The sequence below is a fragment of the Amphiura filiformis genome, chromosome 9 (assembly GCF_039555335.1).
Source record: "Amphiura filiformis chromosome 9, Afil_fr2py, whole genome shotgun sequence".
In the NCBI taxonomy this organism is placed as follows: Eukaryota; Metazoa; Echinodermata; class Ophiuroidea; order Amphilepidida; family Amphiuridae; genus Amphiura; species Amphiura filiformis.
The window spans coordinates 28,858,192-28,874,467 of NC_092636.1; the positions used below are offsets into that span (position 1 = coordinate 28,858,192).

Below are 16,276 nucleotides of genomic sequence, written 5' to 3' on the forward strand. Positions count from 1 at the left end.
AAAACCAATGGAAATGTATTGGGATATTATAAAAGAAGCACACCGCATTTTTTTAAAAATCAAAACCCCTGACTGTCACAATCCATTCGGTTTGCATAAAACGAGTACCCATATGGAAAGAAATGCGTTGGCATTGATCAATGGCTAAAACTGGGCAATATGGCTCTTGCCATCCGTCCCGCCTTTTAAAGACACTAAAACCTTTGTTACATTTATCATTGCCTTTATTAATTAATATATAGGTTGTTACCAATGCTATGCTTGCGGTGATCCACATTATCGTACCTTTGATGGGAAGTATTATGACTTTCAAGGCCGATGCTCATACACGTTGACTAAATCACTAACCGGTGCACGGCATGATTTTGAAGTGGTAGGAAAGAACGTAGGATTGTGGTACTGGCCTGTTACCTTAACGAGGGAAGTTTACGTGTATATAACGCACCAAAATAAAAATTACGTAAGTTCCGGGCGTAAGTTTGACTCAGTTAAAAATATGTTTTCAAGCGAGAAAAGTATGTAATATAACAAACAAAATATTTATTTGTCGTTATATAAGGCTAAAAAATGACGTGTTGCCCTCACCGACTGACCCTAATAAGTTTTTTTTACTTACAATTAATATTTTTATTGAAAGCCTAGTCTTAAATTGAAAGATGCATTAATCAATATATTTAGGGATTTTTAAAAACTGAAGGGTTAACAAAATCAATCGACTGATCGATCCTATTCGACCTTTCCCACTTCAAGGCAACACAACACTTTGTTTTGGGCCTAATGAAGTGTGGGGTATTTGAGCTTGATTGGTCTTTTGGCTTTTTAAACTTTCAACTTCTGCATTCAAAATAGCGTGTTTAAAATAATACCATTGATTTGATTTTGATGGTTTTGATTGTTTTATTATTTGTTTTTAATAAACGTCCTTGGGTAAAGTGATCAAAGGGTTTGGTATATATATTACTATATATCACTATTAGTTTGTATTCTTTTGTCGGCAATGTATTTAACATTAGTCAACCAAATGTATGGTTATTTCTTTTTTGGTTTCATATTTCAGGAATTTACTTTTAAATCTGGCTCGACTTCAGTCCTGGTCGATGACGTTGCGGTTAATTTGCCATACTATTTGTATAACGACGATGAAACAGTGTTTACTGCCGTCCAAAAAATGGGTTACAGAACAGTAAGTAAAGAGATACAATATTCTATGGAGGAGTTTCGAACTTTGCTAATGATTATATTTAGATTATTGTGTGTGAACCACATAATAGGTACCACGGGGAATGCCAAGCTTCAAACTGATATCATGATGTATCCTAGAATACATGATACCAATTCAATCGGCGTAGCTTTTGTATTACGCTTCAGTAAATGTATAATTTGACCTATGTAGAATGTACCGTGCTAAGAAGGTCAAAGGTCAAATTTTGAAAAACATTTTGGTGACCTTTTCGCGCCAATTTCTATCACTCATTTTTATATAACCCATGATGTCAACATGGTTAAATATCTATTGGTAGCAGACTACAGCGCAGCTCCCTCCCCTTGGTACTAAACCCTCTATTTAAGGGTTTCATCAACATAAATAAACAGTTCTTGTTTTCATATAGGTGTTGAAAACGGCTTTTGGTCTAATCGTCGATTGGGACGGAGGTTCTTGTGTTAGGCTGTACTTACCAGAATCTTATCGGACATTTGTTAATGGTCTGTGTGGTCTTTTTAATCTTGACCGTAATGATGACTTCACTGATCCGGAATCGAACCTGGTATGTCTTGTTGCACTGTCAGTAATATATAAATAAATAACAAGTGGACAAATCCATTAATCCAGCATCAATCTCCATTTACCCACAGCAAACACAAAAACGTGTTAAACAGGTTATAATTATTTTGGGTTTTGATTTTGGTTAAAATGTTTTAATAACATTAAACTGCGGGTTATATACTGGTTTTAGAACATTTGTGTGAAAGCACACTGCAAGAACATTTTAAAAATATTGTCCAAATGTTTTTGTAAATTTTTTTTTTTTGCAAACATTTGTTGTCAAAACTTTTGTCAACACTTAAATAACATTATGTTAGAATATTTGAGTTAATGTAATCAAAAAATTATTTTGAATGTTATGAAAACGTTTTAAACCCTTTATATAACCCGACAATTAAGCGCCTGGCAACGTTACGTTTTTTAAACCTTCTGCAAATAATGTCGAAAACGTTTTTTGTTTATGGGGTGAGTCAAACATGTGCATTTTTCTGTGTTTTGTTTCACGTGACACTTATGTTAACCCCCTGAGCACTACCTGCCGATCTAACATTGCCTCTGATTGGTCAATTACGTGATATCTTCGTTTTAATTATCAATCAGAATGGAGTTTTGCAAATAATTCGTCCCATTTTTTTGCGACTTATTGTAACAATATTGCTGATTGGTCCAACTGACAATGAAAACTTTTTTTTGACCAATAGGTAGGTATCATGGATATAACATATCACATCGATAATTCCCCATTCACCGTGTAGTACATGACGCTATATGATGTGGTGATGCATGTATTTGAGTTAGCATTTTTTCTTCCTACATTAATGGTGGGAGTGGGTGGTGGGGATGGGAGCGGATCACAATTTTTCCTCAATATTTTTTTCAATAGTAACTAATTTTACATTACCAATATTATATAAGACCAACATCAAACATCGGTTAATACAGCACTTTTGTGTTTTATAAAATAAATGACTATCGTAATTTGCCGACAATCATATCGATGGCTTAGAGCAAAAACTAGCTATGTCCACAATTACATGTTACTCATTTCGGCAACATATGGTTAACTCTGCCCTCTATAATATAACGTAAGTGACTTTGGGGGTATGTGCACGGTCACTTGCGTCTAACTGTTTAAGCGACCACAAAGTCACTTGCATTTTCATGGATGGCAGAATTAACCATCCATTGGTTGCCAAAATGAGTAACATGTAATTGTGGACATAGCTAGTTCTTGCTCTATGCCCTCGATATGGTTTTGCCGACAACAGTCACTTTTTGACGCGACAATATTAAGAATTTGGGTTGTCACACCCCTCGTACCCTAACGAAGGCCCCGATATTGTTGCAGAATCCCTTTCACGCATACTTTTTAAGCTATGGTTTCGGCAACCCTAAAAACCTAAAATGTTATAAGAGTACTAAAGTAAATCGAAGACACATTTATGTTATGCTATAGTTGTCCAATGCGAACGACTTTGGTAACAGCTGGGTTTATGGCGAATGTACCACTCCATGTACATCAACCACTTGTCCTGGAGATCCGTGCAAAGGCAACGCAGAAGCAACAATGACAGCACAGATGTTATGCCAACCGCTTGATGCAGATACTGGATTCAGTAAGAGAAGTTATATTCATTCAACTGGCTTAAAGCCATATTGCAACATTTCCATACAAAAAAGATTAGTGTTTATTTTCCATAAAATGTTAGCTTTTACAAACAGATATGTCCCTTTTAATTTTGAGCCGAACAAGTCAGGTAACGCCAAGAAAGACCCTTGATTACGCCATCAGCTCACAAAGACCCACCACCTCAAAAGTCTAAATTAAAGGCGTGTGCCCCCTCCTTACGAAGTGGTATATACTTTGTGTATGGGGATAGAATTGCATTAGAGTATATCATATTATGTCTCTATTCACAAATGACATATATCTGACTATCATCAAACAAAGAACACCAACTCAACAGTTAGAACGTCTCGAAATTCTCAACTTTCAGATTTACGCTCATTTCGTGGGAGTAGGTCACATAATGTTCTGTTAAAGTTCTGTTATAGTGTATAACATTGTAAAGTATCAGAACGTAATGTGCATACTCCTGTGGCCCGACTGTAGACCACAATAATTGTCCTCATTCTGTCCCATTTTAAGTATTAAAATTGCAACGTGACGATTTGGTATACCCTGGTTCTCTGGCTCGTAAGCCGCGTTATGCCCCTGGTAATACCTTGATGAACCGAAAACCAGTGCAAATCACGAAAAGTAGGGTTAAATAATCCATTGTCTTTGTGTTTATACCAGGTGTATTTGAAGAGTGTTTCGACGTCGTGAGTCCCACGGAAATGTTTAATAATTGTGAATTTGATATGTGTATCGATCCGAATAATGAAGATATTCTGTGTGAGCATTTCAACCTTTATGCTACAGAGTGTCGTAACGCTAAAGTGGACATTGGAAATTGGCGAGCAGTAATTCAAACGTGTGGTAAGAGTTGTTTGTTATATTATATATTGTTATTGTTATTATTATTATTATTATTATTATTATTATTATTATTATTATTATTACTATTATTATTATTATTATTATTATTATTATTATTATTATTATTATTATTATTATTATTAAGTAAAATTTTACACCTGTTTACTATAACTACGAGATTAGAAAGTAATTCGAAATACTAAATTCTAGATCTATTTAAAGGTAACTGTATTATAATGATTGATGTTAGCAATTTAAGGCATTTTGTACAGTATTGGCACTTAAGGTGGTTCTACACCCCCTGATAGGCAGGCTCACATCACACACTATTGGTGGCGCTATTAGTCTTTACTGTGGGACTCATGGGACTCAATGAAAAAAATCACTAAAAATTTATTTTGACAACTAAAACCTAAGTGATGTTGACTTACGTTGTTACTGGCATAATACTGGATTCATAATGCAATCTATGTTCCACCAAGTCGACACTTGTTAACGCGCAAAAGCAATTTGTGTGTAAATCAAGACCATCAAAAACAGCTTTCTTACAGTAAAGAATAGAAGGTCATCTGGGGTCACATATACAGTTAGTGTACATTATACATATGCCTACTGTCACAATTTCACACACAAAATTTTGGGCAATTTGGTGACACTGTTTATGTCTGTATAACTTCACAAGTATATGTACTAGAAACATGATTGACCCCTTATTGTTTAGGTAATTGAATTCTCCTTTAAATGAAAGAACTTTCAGTTTCACACACAAAATTTTGGGCAATTTGGCGACACTGTTTTTGTCTGTATAACTTCAAAAGTATATGTACTAGAAACATGATTGACCCCTTATTGTTTAGGTAATTTAATTCTCTTTTAAATGAAAGAACTTTCAGCTAAAATTTTATGAACATCTCTACCCCTGATCAATTTTGTGACTACCTTTGCATTTTTCTCAAAAAATAACTACACGTACACTGGTAACAAAAGTTGTATATATTATAGGGGCAAGGAATCCAATTACTTTCAGTGATTCAAGACAAGTGGTTCATTATATTTGTTAAGAAATGAGGTACATTCTAGCGGTACCTCTTTTCTTATCATAAATAACGCACCACTCAACCACTTTGTTACTTACTATTTTCAAATAAGTTTCCTTGGTGTTCGATTTCCAGGTGCCATTTCCATAGCAGGTTTAACATGCTTCCAGTTAGCCATATTTTTCTTATACAGACGATTTCTGTATACATGTTTTAAAAGCATTTAAAACAAAAACGAAATATTCGATATTTTGCTTCATGTCAGCTGCAATTTAAGCCATATCTGAAATGACCAAATGATATTTCAAATTCACTTCAAATTGTCCCACTTTTGTCTTCTTTAGATATATGTACAGATTTTCTCCATTTCCTCGGCACTGAATCGTGATTTAAATTTTATTTCGCCTACAAGAAATCAAAAAAGATGTTAAATATATTGCACAAGCTAGACACTAGGTTATAATTATGGACGATTTGTAATTGCTACTATTTGCAGAAGCTGATATAATAAGGATAGAAGTAGTACTTTTTTGAATGAATTGAATGCGGAAACTCGTATATTATAATTTTAATTATTATCGTATTCGTAATTCCAGCTATTGCTTGTGGTGAAAACATGGAATATCAGTACTGTGGTACCGCCTGCCCTGCAACATGTGCAGATTTAATCCCGGAAATATGTGCCACAGTCTGTGTTGAAGGTTGCCAATGTGTGCAGGGCTATGTGTTAGACAATGACAAATGTATTCCACAGGATCAATGTGGATGTACAGAAAATGGAAGGTATTACCAGGTATGTCCCAGCAAGGACCCCAACGTAGTGTATCAAAGGCTACCAATATGTTTGGGCACATGCCCCCCAATCGACCTGAAATTGTAAAATATCCCATAGAAAAATTGCCAAAAAACGGCTTGTACCCCCAATCAGACCCGGTGCCCTCCACCAATCATGTTCGGTCCTCCCCCATGTGATGACCCACGCTACACCACTGGCGGTACATGCTTCATTGTGCACACCACTTTCATTCATAAATAAACCTTTATTTTTGTCGCATGGTTGATTAATCGATAACGAGCAGACTAACCATGGAACATTATCAAGAAGATGGCTAACATCAAGGCAGGCACAACATTAACACTATAACACTAGAGGGTTGCGACGCATCCTTTTGAGAAAGTGCTCTCTAAATGTACACCGAGTGTAAAGAATGGAAACAAAAAAGAGTGAGGGAGTGAAATGGAGGACAACCCCTTTTTGAGACAATTTTCACTCCAAAAGGATTGTAAAAAGTAGTCTGTTTACTTTCAAAAGACTGCATATTGCCTAAAGAAAGTGTACTTTCTCTCATTTTAGAGTGTTTTACACTCAAAACGGGTTGTCCTTGAACATTACGTTTTGTTACCTGGAGAGATTTGATCATGTCTCACCTGCTTTTTCAACCAAATCGACGGGAATAACTCTTTAACCACAAATTGCCTCAGGCAAAACTTACTTCCTGGGAACTAAATACCACACAAGAACATTTTTATGTAACTCATCGACCATTTGTGTTATATACTGCCCCTAATAGCTATATGACATCCTTGTGATCTGGTCAACTCATTGACAGATACCAATCTCAGGAGGGAAATAAATTTTTGATCAATTCTCTCCAGGTAGTGAAACGTAATAATGGTGGAAATTCACTCTTTTACATTTAGAGAGTGAAGCAGCATTGACCAAGAAGAAATAGACACCTCGTCAAAAGCATGTCAGGTTCAATAAAAGTTATTGCTGGGTTGAGAAAAATGTTTCTGTTATTTATAGCGTGTTTGGCTTTGCATCTTTGTATAGAAACTACTGGGACTTTGAAATCCGACCTTTTACCTCTGAGATGCTTGTAACCTTTCTTAACGAGATCGCAGAGTAACAAATGATCGAGGTGTCAAAATTTGCAGTATAAAATGTTGCATTTAGCGAGTAAATTGATTTGCTTTTGGTTTTTTAAATCATCGCGACTTTTTCAAGTGTAACGATATTTTTTGAGCAGTCGTGTAGAAGGGATGACCAAAACGATACGGTGATGCAATATAAGTAGAAGGGATTACCCAGTTCAAAGCGGGACGCAAATACGTAACCCGAGGTGGCTTAAGGGGGTACTACACCCCTGGTCAATTTTGTGCCTATTTTTGCATTTTTCTTAAAAATTATAGCGCAATGGTGACAAGTAAGATATGTATATTATGGGGGCAAGGACTACAACTACTGCACTGAAAATACAGCAACTCAAGGAAAATAGTTATTGATTTATTGATCAAATATTGGTTTTCCCTCATTTTTGACTGTGACTCCACAACTGTTGTCGGTGCTGAAATAAAATGTCCAGTGCATTAGTTGTAGTCCTTGCCCCTATAATATACATATCTTACTTGTCACCAATGCGCCATAATGTTTGAGAAAAATGCAAAAATATGCACAACATTGGGCAGGGGTGTAGTACCCCCTTAAAACGACATGAAGCACAAAATTTTCTATCAATCTTTCTTAACAATCTAATACGATTGACCGTTTCTTTGATCCAGGTTGGTGAGACCGTCATTTCAGATGATTGTACAACAGAGTGTACATGTCAACCAGGTGGAGCATTGAACTGTACTCAGTTGCAGGGATGTAGTGAGAACGAAGTGTGCCAAATAAAGAATGGAAAACGCGACTGCTATTGTCCCGTTGGTTTCTTTAATGGAGATGGTGTTTGCCAACGTAATTGTCAATTTTCAATTCTGACATCTTTCATATACTAGTCTATGAAAAAACAAAATGCACTTAGCATTTTTCATCGACCTTCTTTCTTTTCAAAATGCACAATAGTTAAAATGAATCTTTAATTTTAATAGATTTTCAATAGGTTCTGTAATTTTCATACTGATCTTTACATCCATTTTACTGATTTTAACTTAAAATAAATGAAATAGTTTGTAAATACCAATTCAAACGATGCGTATATTATATCGCTTAAACTACGAGGGCTGGTCAATAAGTTCCCTCAACTATGGTGCATCTCCGCTCATGCATGACTTGGATGACTGTTACTTACGCTAAATACAAGTTTGTACTTTTGTCTTTCAAAACAAATATGTATTAGCGATGCTGAATACTTGATTACGTAATGGCATTAGCATAAACACAATAGTGTATGGACACTGCCTGATTTATGGCGAAAAATAGTCAAGAAAATCTCGCGCCAAATTGAGGTATTGTTACATAATTCCAAATATCTCGAGAATAAAAGTATGGAATCTGGCGCGGTTTTTGCAACTTTTAGAACTACTAGAACATAATGGTAGATATACTGAGGCTTGTGGATCAACGTCGAGGAGTTGTGCCTGTGCGTAGCGACTATAAAATTACTATTTTTATGTTAATAAATAAATTTTTTATGTAATAATATTTTGATAATGTTTTAAGTGAACTATTTAACATGTTATTTCTAGCGATCCACACGTGCAGCGCATGCGGTGATCCACATTATACAACCTTTGACGGGAGAAGATATGACTACCAGGGGAAATGCACCTACATACTCGCACAAGCTGGTCCCAATGCACCTAATCAGTTTCTTGTGGTGGGAGATAATATACCATGGGCACGATATCCAAGAGCCACAGTCACTCGTTTTGTTTACATTTATGCATATGGATCGGTGAGTATTTTAAATATCATTTTAAATCACTTTTATGGTCTGGTGCTTTTTTTTATGACGCCCTTAAAAGTGCTTGTTCATATTTTGTTCTATAATAGCCTATTTTATTTTTAGGTCTGCTTTCCCTCATACATATCATATAACATATTCGATTTGTTAATTCTCTTTTTCATATATCTCTACGTTTGTAACATTGGAACAGACTGTGCAATTCAGCTGGGATACATCCAACGTACTAGTAAATGACGAAGTTGTTACCTTGCCGTATTACTTTGATAACAACAAACTTATTGTTTACAGTGTCGGCCGCTATAAGGTATGTTCAATTTCATGGTTTGGACCCCAACTTAAATGAAATCGAATCTGTAAATGAGCAATGTATTAAATAGAGGCGAAAGTGGGCTGTCTCACAAAATCACAATTTTGAGAAAATGAGGTTTTAAGTTGAATCACTTACAAATTCATCATAGCTCTTTAAATATTGCGGCCAAAATCTATAATTTATAGTGTTTAATAATATACCGTAAAAACTCGATAGTTAGCATGTGTGCTTACTATCGAGCGCTTTTAAAACATGCAAACATGAAGAGCCCCATCCACAAAAGTGTAAAGGGTTTTGAACATCATCGATACACATATTTATATACGAACAAGTAAACCTGTAAATATGTATCGCAACCCCATTATCATGATTAGCTCACTTGGTAAAGCGCCGGACTTTGCTACAATTTCATGTTTTCATTATCCTGATAGTAAGCACATATGCTAATTATCGAGTTTTTACGGTATGCCAAATATTTTTGAGGGCTAGCCTAATTTTATTCTCAAAGAATATCTCAATGAATATTTTTGAACTTGTCAATGCAGGGCTGTAGAGTACAGTCCTGACAATGGCAGAGGAATATGAATATGCATTGATCCTCAATTCATAGTGTTTAATGATATATACGGTACGTTCAACTTTGGATTAAATGAGTTGATAAAATAATAACAATGGAATCACATTCTTGCAATGAACAACATTATGATATATGATGCATTTATTTCCTCAAGATATTGTCGACTGATTTTGGTCTTCGAGTAATATGGGACGGATATTGGTGTTTGTCCATACAAGTACCAGCTAATTTTGTGAATCATGTTGATGGCCTGTGTGGACATTTCTCACATGATTGGACTGATGATTTTACCAACCAAGAAGGCAATATTGTAAGTTTTGATAAAAGAGATAAACATTGAGAGTATCTGCTTCCTTCATGCCATCCATGATCATACTATTAATACACTACCAGATTCCTAATAAAAGACTGATAGAGGTACACTGCTGCTTTAGAGTACCAGTGTGTACTTAAGGGGGTACTACACCCATGTGGTAAATTTGTGACTATTTTTGCATTTTTCTCAAAAAATAATTACACACTGGTAACAAAAGTTATGTATATTATTGGTGCAAGGAATCCAATTACTACACTGAAATTTCAGTGACTCAAGACAAGCGTTCAGTATATATGATAGGAAACGAGGTACATCCTAGCGGGACCTTATTTCTGATCATAAATAACAAACCGCTTGTCTTGGGTCACTGAAATTCCAGTGTAGTAATTGGATTCCTTGCCCCTATAATATACATAACTTTTATTACCACTGTTATTAGTTTTTGAGAAAAATGCAAAAATAGACACAAATTTATCGAGGGAACTTGGATTCCGATGTGTTCACTCTAAAGTAACCACACGGGTACTCTAAGGAAGTAGCTGCGCAGCAGTGTACCACTGGGGCGGCAGCAATAACAATCTTGTACACGGCAGTGTATGCACACGCATGAAAAACGACAGTCATGTTCGAATCCTTTACATTTTGGGATAAATGGATACCCACAATTTCTACCTGTTCTTTCGACTTGAACAATGATTTACAAGTCAAGTCTTGAATGTAGGTCGAATATCTTACAAATTTCAAGATTTGATTTCTTCAGGCACCACACATATTTTGATTTGATTTGATTTTTTCGGGTTCTGACAACCCTGGATAACCCAAGAAAGCCTCTATTGAAGCTTATTTCCATTTGGGTCCATTTGAACACCGGGACGGGTTGGGAACAGTCAGGGGTTAACACCCTACTCTTTTCGAAACTGGCTGCGAATTACATGTACAGGTATGGCGCTCTGCACACGGGACCGACGGCTTAATGTCCCCTCCGAAGGACGGAGTACTTTCATGATTCATTACCCAATTCTAAATGAACCATGGGGAGAGCGGAAGTCTGAATTTAATCTACAGAAGTTGCAAATTAATTTCAGACTTGTTTTTCCCAGGTCAAATATCCCAGCAAATCGCCACCACCGGGAATTGAACCCGGGACCTCATGCACTAAAGGCAAGTACCCTAACCACGCGTCACGCTCTCCCTTTTATGTGGTTTATTTTCCAGATCAATTTTCAGATTACTTCATCAAGGAAATGAAAATCTATTAACCGTGCTATATTGAGACAAAAGTGTATTAATGTCAATATTATTTTACTAGGAAACCAGCATAAATTCTTTTGGCGACAGCTGGGCGTATGGTGCCGAATGTCAGCCATGTACACCAGAGACGTGTCCAGTAGAACACCCATGCGATCTTGACTTAATCGCCGCTGCTGTAGCTGATGACGTGTGTTCGCCCCTAACAGGTTCGAATAAAATATCCAGGCAAACATTTAAAGCAAATACGTAATTGTACATTGAGGTATATTTGCAATGTTTTGTCAACATAGTAATTTAAACAACAACAACAACAAAAAGGTAAAAAAAAAGCGCAATGCAGATGATTTTGTACATACTTCACATATACATCGATTTTCTAATCGATCGGAGTCCTATTAAACTATTCTTATGGCGCGTCGGAGGAGTGCATGACCTTACGGTGTTTGCACTCAAATATTGAGAAAATAAGCTAACGCACAAGAGGAATGGTATATATGGGTTCTACGAGTATAAAGGAATTCCCTATGCTTGATGTACGGGGTGTCATTTTTGCTCCATGCGCATGGTATTTCTGGCAGGTGAAATGTCCAAAACGTTCGTTTTTATTTGTATTATTGGCCTTAACTCACAACCTATTAAGCTTGAGTTCAAGCATACGAGCTGTCCCTATTCTTGTATCGCTTATCTTCATATTTATCTATCATTAATTTCTGAATTTAATTAAACATCAGTATTAGTTCTTTGATGTTACTGAACTTGGGACTCTAGACGTTATATTTTAATTATATTTTAAGAAAATACTCGTTTACCGTTTACTCGAAATCGTTTTATTAACGTAATCACTATTAGTTTAGATGTTATGCCCATTACAAGAACCAAACAGCCAGTCTCCAGTCTGGCCACAAACATAAACATCCTTCATTACAATCGCAGGCATATACCTCCCACAACTCCCGCTTGGTAGCCTTTTCAAAACTATTACTCCCCGTTCCCACTGAAGCGCCCATTATAGCTCATTAATGTTATGTTTAGTTTAAAATGTATGAGTATACTTTTGTACTCCTGTATGTAAGGTGGTTTTCGTCTTGCTCTCTGTTTATTACTTGTCCTGTAAAGTCATCCTGACTATCGGAGACCCGATCACCGTATTCTGATTTTATGTTGGTTCCTGGATTTATTGAATCAAATCATCCCAAACCATCAACAAAGTAAATACCAGATTTAGTCAGGTTTAGTATTGTAAACGCCAAATATATGATTGGTATTATTTGTCTTTATGCTCAAATATTCCAGATAATCCAGGGCCCTTCGCCGCTTGCTTAGATGTTGTAGATCCTGCTGATTATTTATTCGAATGTAGGTTTGACATTTGTGCTGATCCGTCTGAAGAAGAAGCAGCGTGTAGTTATCTCCAGAGGTATGCATCTGCATGCCAGGAAGCAGGAGTCAATGTCAATGGATGGCGGAATGCTGTCCCTCATTGTGGTATGTATGGGTTGAATTAGAAAATCATTCAAATCAATGTTTTAGGTAACTGGCACTACAAACAAAATAAAGTACATGCTTTGTCTTTTCGGTTACACCACTGAAACCCACCCAAGTCCATACTTTGATATAAAATTGGATCGGTTGAGCCCATATTTATTGGTCGAGCTATGAGTATCCAATTTTATCATTATTATGTTTTGAATCCAATATTATCACAACTTGGATCCATCAAAACATAATAATGGCCAAATTGAGTTAAGCATGGGAAATTGTTGCTTATACATAGGCCTATCATATATACGTATGAACGAACAACTCAAATCCACCCTCTATGTGCGTCTTTTGAGCATGTGATATTGAAAGAACAACCCAAGTCCAGGACTTGAAATATAGTATGCATGAAAGAACAACCCAAATCCAGGACTTGTAACACATTCATTGCTTGAGTGACTTTTGAAAAAAAAATGGATTTAATCAAGGAAAGTGTGTGGTTTGTATACATGGTAGAGTGTTTTATATCAACATACATACCTGGGTGTTTTATATCGTATTATTTTACTATTGGTACGCCCGTTCTAACATTATTGTCTTTGTAAGTGATTCAAAAAGCAGCCCAAGCCCGGCATATAAAATGACCCCCACGAAGCCTTCGAAATGATAAACGTCACAGTACAGTACAGTTTAATTTAAAACTTTTAATGCAATTAATAAATTTAATTGCATGTAAGATATGCGCTATTGACCAGGTAAATCTAACTGAAGGAATTAAAATGATACACAATTTTTTTAGTTTTCTCGAAAGCACTTTTCATGGATTTGGGTGGGTTTTGTTTTCATATATTCAATCTATTAGAGTGTTTGGTAGCAAATTTGGTATCAAATTGAAGCTAACACGATTCTGCACACGATCAATTAAATTGTCAAAAGATCAGGTCTTGGTGTAGGACGGATTACAAAAGTGCGGATTAACTTTACTTGAGGTGCTTATTTCGTTTTGAATATGCAGCTATTGCATGTGACGAATTCATGACGTACTCGGACTGTGGACCTGCTTGTCCTGCCACGTGTGCCAATCCATCAGCAGAAGAAGAGTGTACCCTTGCATGTGTACAGGGCTGCCAATGTCAACAAGGGTTCCTGTCCTCAGGCAATACTTGCGTTGTCCAAGAGGAGTGTGGCTGTACATATAATGGCAGATACTTAATGGTTAGTTTTGTTTTGTTTAATTTGGAACCATAAGTCTTGTCAATGTTTTCATGTTGGTAACTAAGAATACGTATCTTGAAAACGTCTGTTTTATATACGTCTGAATTGATTTGCTATTTATTGTAATTATTTTGTATTACGATAGTTGTTTCAATTATTTTATACTTTTTTTTTTTCTTTTTTTCTTCTTTTTTAAGTTATTGACTCTATCCTCTAGGTTAAAGATGTTCTTCAATTTACGAACAATGCCAAACAACGTCCCCTGCATGTACTCATGTAAAAAACACATACAATTTCAGCGTAAGAAATTAATGTGATTAATTAGCTAATTTCGTCGGAAATACATTGATTTGGAACTTCTAATTTCAAGATAATAATGAGAAAAGTCAGATTTGTTATATAATACAAAAACCTCATCATTAAATAAGTTTGAGGATGAGGATATCGATGTCTTTAATGAAACTAGTAGTATTGTAATTGTGAGAGTAATTAATTGTCATTAATTGATGGTCATTACATTAAGAAATGCATTTAAGAATGGAGCCTATCCATTGCCTTTTGTTACTGTACTGTGGATCTTAGTTTCTCCGGGTGAAAGCTTTAGATCATAAACATATGACATGCCATCAGGCAAATTAGCCTTAAGTTGTACATATTGATTTTGAGATATAGCCAAACAAAGGAAGTATTTCGTTTTGTTTCTTGCTGTTTTGGAAACTCTTTTTAACTGCTCATGTCTTTTGAACTGCATGTCCAAATTCAAAGGGGTTTTATGTGAAATATAGCTTTGTTTACAATACTATAAGAAACTGAAAATTGAATATGTCCGACATCAGACTGCTTTTGCTTCATCAAACAACATATTTATCACTTTGTTGCCCTTTAGAATGAGGAAATGTTCGTTGATGAAACATGTGATAATGAATGCACATGTCTCGGCGGAAATTTGGAGTGCAACGCAATTGCATGTGACGACAATGCAATCTGTGAAATACAAAATGGTGTAAGAGGATGTTACTGTTCAGAACCGTACACTGGAGATGGATACACATGTATAAGTAAGTATGACTAAATAACTATGTGTGCGCAAAAGTACTTAATGGTCAGTCAGTTTTATTTCAGGTGTTTGATTGCCATACTTGACAGATACCTGGGTAGATCGGGGGGTAAACGACCCCAAAGATCAAATCAGCTCGTAGTTCTTTCTAACATTAATTAAACTAGTGGACTTGAAAACTTGAAGTAATTTACCTACAAATAATTATCACTATCCGTATTTATTACCGTTAATATAAATCGTATATAACCCCAGACATTGTAGGATATTTCACTACATAGAATCGCGGGCAATTTAAAAAAAGTTGAATTATTTCCTTTTTTTGTTCTAGCTCCTTGTGAACAGGAACCCAGTCCTTGTCAGCATGAAGCTCAATGTGTCAAAGCCAATAATGCCAATGGATATATCTGTCGTTGTCTAGAGGGATTCTCAGGACCAAAGTGTGAACAAGGTACCAAGGAAACTTTAATTTGATATCGCATATTTGTCTATTTATTGATCCCCTAAAATAATTGGAAAAAAACTTAATTTTGCTCCACTTTTCAGAAGTGTTTTTATATTATCTTGCAAAATGTTTTACCTGATAAGCCTTTATTCGTAATGTTCTATCCAATTAATTTTTAGAGTTTTATTCCCATCCTTTTTTGGTCAAAGTCAAATCATTTCAAAAAGATTTCATAATGTAATGTAATCGAAGAGGTTCAATGAAAGCCTTCGAATAACAGAACATAATATCTGCTATTTTGAATTCATTTTATACATCAGATCTACTACTCTGTTCTGCGTCTGGTGATCCACATTACCGTGATTATTATGGAAAAAGATTCGATTTCCAAGGCGACTGCGAATATATTTTTACCCAGAATTGCAGCAGTGATATTCCTGAGTTTAAAGTTATTGTTGCAAATCAAAAGTCATCACCGGGTAGTCGGGTATCCCGCACCAGAACTGTCACGGTAATGGTTTATGGGCAGGTAAGATACGGTATAGGAGAGGTAGAAACAGGGAACGTGTATGAAGAGACTGGAAACGACTTGTATATTGACGACTATTGTTATCGGATTATCTTTTACGACCTTCGATTACATGCGAGTC

General features: G+C 35.8%; 1 protein-coding gene across 1 annotated transcript in view; it reads left to right on the top strand.

Moving 5' to 3' along the window:
* The window catches only part of LOC140160830 (IgGFc-binding protein-like), a 94,845-nt gene that overhangs the window by 31,381 nt on the left and 47,188 nt on the right, over positions 1–16,276 (top strand). Inside the window, exons 27-42 of the mRNA XM_072184141.1 lie at positions 243–460; positions 1,058–1,183; positions 1,611–1,766; positions 3,222–3,381; positions 4,065–4,247; positions 5,881–6,077; positions 7,847–8,024; positions 8,756–8,964; positions 9,167–9,280; positions 10,018–10,173; positions 11,489–11,636; positions 12,724–12,915; positions 13,925–14,124; positions 15,011–15,182; positions 15,513–15,632; positions 15,947–16,155. Of these exons, the coding sequence (XP_072040242.1) occupies positions 243–460; positions 1,058–1,183; positions 1,611–1,766; positions 3,222–3,381; positions 4,065–4,247; positions 5,881–6,077; positions 7,847–8,024; positions 8,756–8,964; positions 9,167–9,280; positions 10,018–10,173; positions 11,489–11,636; positions 12,724–12,915; positions 13,925–14,124; positions 15,011–15,182; positions 15,513–15,632; positions 15,947–16,155 (2,738 nt within the window). The remainder of the gene's footprint in view (positions 1–242; positions 461–1,057; positions 1,184–1,610; positions 1,767–3,221; positions 3,382–4,064; positions 4,248–5,880; positions 6,078–7,846; positions 8,025–8,755; positions 8,965–9,166; positions 9,281–10,017; positions 10,174–11,488; positions 11,637–12,723; positions 12,916–13,924; positions 14,125–15,010; positions 15,183–15,512; positions 15,633–15,946; positions 16,156–16,276) is intronic.